General features: G+C 56.1%; 4 protein-coding genes across 4 annotated transcripts; 3 read left to right on the top strand and 1 right to left on the bottom strand.

Annotated features, from left to right (window-relative positions):
- Positions 1 to 934: 934 nt before the first annotated feature.
- On the bottom strand, positions 935 to 1,219 carry SPRG_17405 (hypothetical protein; the record flags this gene model as incomplete). Its single annotated transcript, XM_012356710.1, has 1 exon — positions 935 to 1,219. A coding segment is annotated over one exon (249 nt), but the record flags the coding sequence as incomplete, so codon positions are not given.
- A 321-nt stretch (positions 1,220 to 1,540) lies between these two features.
- Positions 1,541 to 1,993, top strand: SPRG_17404 (hypothetical protein). The gene has a single exon (XM_012356709.1). It carries the CDS (start codon positions 1,550 to 1,552, stop codon positions 1,934 to 1,936), a length of 387 nt encoding a protein of 128 aa, XP_012212099.1. The 5' UTR covers positions 1,541 to 1,549; the 3' UTR covers positions 1,937 to 1,993.
- Positions 1,994 to 3,480: 1,487 nt separating this feature from the next.
- Positions 3,481 to 3,792, top strand: SPRG_17403 (hypothetical protein; the record flags this gene model as incomplete). The annotated part of the gene is made up of 1 exon (XM_012356708.1): positions 3,481 to 3,792. The coding sequence occupies one exon, from the start codon at positions 3,481 to 3,483 to the stop codon at positions 3,790 to 3,792; it is 312 nt and encodes a 103-aa protein (XP_012212098.1).
- Positions 3,793 to 5,016: 1,224 nt separating this feature from the next.
- Positions 5,017 to 5,249, top strand: SPRG_17402 (hypothetical protein; the record flags this gene model as incomplete). The annotated part of the gene is made up of 1 exon (XM_012356707.1): positions 5,017 to 5,249. A coding segment is annotated over one exon (233 nt), but the record flags the coding sequence as incomplete, so codon positions are not given.
- Positions 5,250 to 5,352: the final 103 nt, after the last annotated feature.

Raw genomic sequence — 5,352 nt, 5'->3', positions numbered from 1 at the left:
AGAGCTTGGCAACGTACTGCAGTGTACAGGTTTTACGAGTAAGCGGTGGTCTCGCATCGCTGTCGACTCGACATGGGCGCGTTCCGCGAACGTGCGGCGGGTCCCAGGCGTATGTACAGTGTTGTCATGTCGGCGCCAGCAGCGTCAGAAGCAGCGTCAAGTCTGGCGCCCTCCGTCTTGGCAAGCGACGCCTCTCTGGCGTCACCGTCGATCGGCGAGGTCGCAGCATCTCTGCGGTATATCGTAGATTCCTTGGCGCTATCAACTTTATGCATGCATGGCATGGCCGCATCTCGGCACACGTCCTCCTCGTACTCGCCTACTCTGGTGCGCGAACGCGGTCCACGAATCTGACCGAGAGTAGTAACAGTTGCTATGGACTCTCGCCTGATGGACGTCGCGGGCTCGTGAAGATTCGACCGAGATTCATGCGCTTACCGATCCGGGCTCATAGGGAATCTGCAGACATGTCGGTTTGGTGCCACCTTGCAGTGTTGAGGTGGTGTATCGTCAAATTCGTCTCCATCGGTGCAAGCCGTTTCTCGTTGTTCAGGATGGAGTACCTGCCCGCGCTTCGCCGCAGGCGCCCGTGGCAGCCCACGAGTCCCGGCGACGTGTTTGCCGAGATCGCACGCCTCAAGGAGCAGCGTCGCCTCATCCAGGCCAAGCGCACCGAGACGCTAGCGAGCCCTCGGCTTTACCGATTTGCTCGAGAGCCCGGCCACGACGCTCGTCCCTTTCTTGGCAACCAAAGAGGCGTGTTCCAGTAGCGTTCGCCCGGCGCCCGCGCCTGACGTAGTAGTGCAGCAGCGTTGCCCCCGCTGCTAAGACGACAACCGTGTACTAGTATGCATTATCTTGCGCTTCCCCCATGGAGCTGTTGCTATGCCGAAGCTATCGGCTTGTTCGCTTTACTACTGCAGCTTGTATACGATGGATCGATCCCACGCCGGTGGCCTCGTATTCGAGATTACGAACGCCATTTACGGCTGGGTGACTGCATGGGGTGACTGCGTCTCTGGTGCAGAAAGCTGGTCGAGGTGGTGGCCAACTTGCACTGTGTGATGTGGCTGCTGTGAAGCACCCGCGGTCGGAACCAACGCTTGAAGGCAACGTAGTACATTGCCGAGGCCTTTGTCCCTATCGTGGGTATACCGCGTGCGATCCAGCGCGAAGTTGCCACGTCTCGCTCGCGACGACTAGATCGTTTCTTGAACGTGCGCGCTCATTTCGGACAAGTCCGAAAGCTGCGCCCTGCGACGTCCAAAGAGCCAAGATTTGAAAATGCATGCTTACTCAATATTTGTACTTGTGTTTTGTATGACCATCTGGAACGCCTGCGTTTGATCGCGGCCATAACCAACCACGTGCTTCGGTTGCATATTTTACCCAAAAATAGTCGCCGACATGACGGGGTGCGACACCATGTCGTGGCAGCTGGTGAGGAAAGGGCAGATGGTGAGCACTCGAGGAGGTGGCATGTACCCAGCTTCGCGTCTGCATTCGCTGGCTTGTCGCGGGATCACTTTCTAATCTGCCAAATCCATCCATGGACACGGGCGTCGCCGACACTATTACCGACTGCAACTACGCATCTTCGTGCTGGGAGTCCTCCATCTTCAAGATGAACACTGTGTGCGCCGAGTACCCGCCTCTGTACCCGCGCCTCCAGCTCAGCGCCAATATGCCGCCGCAGATGATCGCCGACATCATCATGGACTTGAAGCAGCAGCGGCGAGCCGTGGACGAGAAGCGCGCCAGCGTGCTAGGCACTCTCAACATGACCGACGACGAAGACAATGAGGTTGTCCATGCGGACGAGACCAGTGGGCACCTTCTCAAGAAGCGCAAGGCCGAGACCGAGATCGGCCGACCGGTCGCCGAGTTTGCTCGCCTCTTTGTCGGCAACGTGGTGCCAAATCCGATGTGCTCCTAGTCGCCAAAGTCTCCTCCTCTTATTTAAGCTCACTAAAGCACATTCGCTCATTCGCCTACGTCGAGCTTTTGCTGTGGAGGGAGAGACACGGCACGATGCGCGACGATTTCACAGACACAATGCAGCATGTCCAATCAACGGCGCTTGGTATGCTAGGCGCTGTGCCGGCACGTACTGCATGGTGACAGCAGGACATTTGGTGTCGCAGGCGAGGTGCCAGGACGTTTGAGAGAGCATTCTCGTCGTTGTGGACGTCAAGCTGGCAAGCAAGAGGGCAAATATGCGTCGCCGCTATATAATACTTGTACGTAGAACTAGGTAGATTTGGTAGATTCGGGGTGACGGTGTCCGAGGTGCACGCGGTCACTCCCTTCTTGTTGCTCGCTCGCAGCGGTGCAGGAGCACAAGCAACCAGCGCTGGAAGGGTACACTTGGTACTCTTGGTGCTGGTATCCATTCGCACAAAATAGAGACACACTTTGTCTCGGTCGCTACCAGTATTTGGTGTTGGCATCAAAACCGAGACCGAGTACTGTCCTCCTGCTCGACGAACGACTTGTCTGGTCGTCGTACACTAGTTTGATTGACGCCGTGTTGTAGCATTTTACTTCAAGCACGGCATCAAATGCAGTGCATGAAATACAGAAGTGCTACTACAATTGTATGTATGGGTTCCGCTTCCCTGAAACACCAACGCTGTGAGGTACCGGTACCACAAAATGGGTGTCCAGAGGCGTCCAGGTGCGTGGACCACGGCGTGAATCCGCCTTCAAGGGTGTGGACGTCTCCTGTCCACGCGGTCCATGGGTTCGTGTCGCATGGACGACTTGTACATGTCTTCCAGATGCACACGTTGACAACCTGTCACATGCGGAGAAAGGGCAGAGTACGTGGCACGCCCACATACCGGCGATCAATTGTTTGCCGTCTTGATTTTTATTTCAAGATTGTATTTGGTATTGGTATGGATTTGTATTGCTTCTTTCGAGTTGAGGTCGGACTCAACGCATTGTATCAAATCTTTGCTGAAACGAGCTAGAAGTTCGCCAGACCCGAAGTATTACTTTACAAACACCCAGTGGTTGGCACGCCAGCCATCAACTGGTCTTCTTACCCACATGGCTCCACCGCGCAGATTCGCTCGCGGGGGCCGAGAGGAGGAGGCAAGGCCTTGGTCTTCTGGTGATTCTCGTGTTCGACGACGCAGTGCACCTCCTTGCTCGACACCATGGACGAGACCTCGTCGGCGGCTGTGAGTAACTAAATAAATAGCCTTGCCCAATGTATACTCGTCCAAAAAAGCGAGCGTCCGGGTTGCCCCAGATTCGGTGCCGGACCTCCGACAGATGCAGCATTTGAGTAGATTCGCTAGCATAGTGGAACCGACATGTGCAAATGGGGCGAGACGCAGACAGGCTCCATACTCTAGCGGCAACGTATGCATTCATTTCCCATTCCGTGAAGCCAAGGCAGTCGCTTCCACAGCCTGTCGCTTGACACCACTTTAGCTTTTCAACGACTAGGAAGAAGTAGAAGACGAAACAATGAGCCGTGGCCTCCTCCAGCACATGCCGACGCTGTTCCCGTCGCCGCCGTCGCCGCTCTCGATCGACCTCGGCTGCCAGGACATTGTCAGCGTCATGCAAAGCCTCAAGCGCCAGCGCGCTGCGCTCCAAACCAAGCGCGCCCAGATTCTCATGAAGGAGCAGGAGGCGGCGACACCACTCGACGTCCTCCCGCGCCTCTCGACCGTGCACGTCGAGCCCAAGAAGCGCAAGGCCGAGGCCGAGCTCTCGACAGCACCCAACGACAAGCTCGCCCGCCGCTACGTCAGCCGCATGCCCATGCATGTCTAGGCGCGTCGTGTCTTTGTTGTTGTGTGTCGTGTCCTATGTAGAGAAAACCATTTCTACAGAGCGGACGAGATTGCACTGCGCGATGGCATCGTCAAAAGAGGCCTTAATTTAACAAGCTTGCGTGTTTTCTGCCACGTTTGCGTCGCCGGTTAGAGCTATCGACGCCTGCAAAACGACCGTGCACGATGAAAGCAATCGTCCTACCCTCGAACGCGTTCCAAAACCGGGGAATTCGCCGACGCTTTGAGTGCAAGCCAAGCGAATCTGCTCAGTACCGTTGACAATGCTTGATCAGAGCACGGCTGGTGCAGCTAGTACCGTGTAGATGTGGCCACGAACCCACGGCACACCACACGCAGCCGGTGGTTGACGCCAATCTCAGACCTCCACTGTGTGACGCAGTTGGCGCCAATCTGCACGTCACCAGCGAGGTGTATGCGGTTTGAATCTCGGTCGGCACGACTGGTCGAGGGAAGATCTCGGATCGAACGATGCAATCGATGCGACGTCCGAGCCCCCGCACGGTCGACGGCAGCGCTGGCAGATGATGGGGCAGATACAACTTGTATCACTGACGCGCGACGCGCTGCGGTGGCGCGATCACATTCGAGAGCATACTTTCTTTCTATGACATGGAATCTAGCGTCTATGGCCCGCGACGTCAAGCAGGCTCCGTGGCCGTCATAAAATGATATTTTGAATTTTAGCTTACAAATCACAAGCTATGAACTCCAAGTTTGTATGGTATTAAAATTTTCTGGACGCGACGCAGCTGGCTGATGGGCAGTGGCGTCTGTCTCGCACGCAGTTCAGGCTTCGAACGAACGAACGCTGTGGAGGACGCACGCGACACCACTGCTCGCTTCGCGCACACGCCGACTGTCAGATTCCAATCGAAGAAAGTAGCTTTTCCCCCTCTCGCCTTTACGGTTGCTCCGAAACCCGTCATCGTTTCGGTGCGCGGGCACTCGCGTCAGAGTCCGACGTCGATCACGGGCCAGTGAGTCCAACGTGCTTCCTGCGCCCATCAGCTTGGGCGTTGGTGCGGGGAAAGGCTGCATTGGCCGTCCGTGTCCTGTTTCAGTGCAGCCGTGCCAGATTCGTTTGATATGTGAAACGAATCTGGCACAATGCCACCCTGGACCGAGAAGCGAAAAGGACACGGTGGGGATGTTTTGTGGTCGTCGACGTCGGTCAGAACGCGATTTTCACCATTTCAAGAGCATGTCCAGCGTCGAAGCCCAGTTTGTGACCTCGTACGAGTGCCGCCTCCCGATCGACCTCAGCTTTGGCGAGATCCAAAACGCCATCTCGCTCCTCAAGGGCCGGCGCGCGTACCTCCAGGAGCGCCACGGACAGATCGCGACCGCGTTTGCCGCCGACGACGTCCCAAGTCCCCACAGCGAGAGCGGCACGTCGCCCCCCAAGACGTACGAATTTTGCCCGTCTTTTTCACGGTAATATCGTGCCACAGTGCTAAAACACCTATCTATTTCCGTGCTATCTGTAATACTACCGTCCAATATACATGAAAAGATGGATGTTGATTGCCTTGTCTAC

This window comes from Saprolegnia parasitica, assembly GCF_000151545.1.
Source record: "Saprolegnia parasitica CBS 223.65 unplaced genomic scaffold supercont2.557, whole genome shotgun sequence".
In the NCBI taxonomy this organism is placed as follows: domain Eukaryota; phylum Oomycota; class Saprolegniomycetes; order Saprolegniales; family Saprolegniaceae; genus Saprolegnia; species Saprolegnia parasitica.
This window is presented reverse-complemented; position numbering and strand designations above follow the sequence as displayed.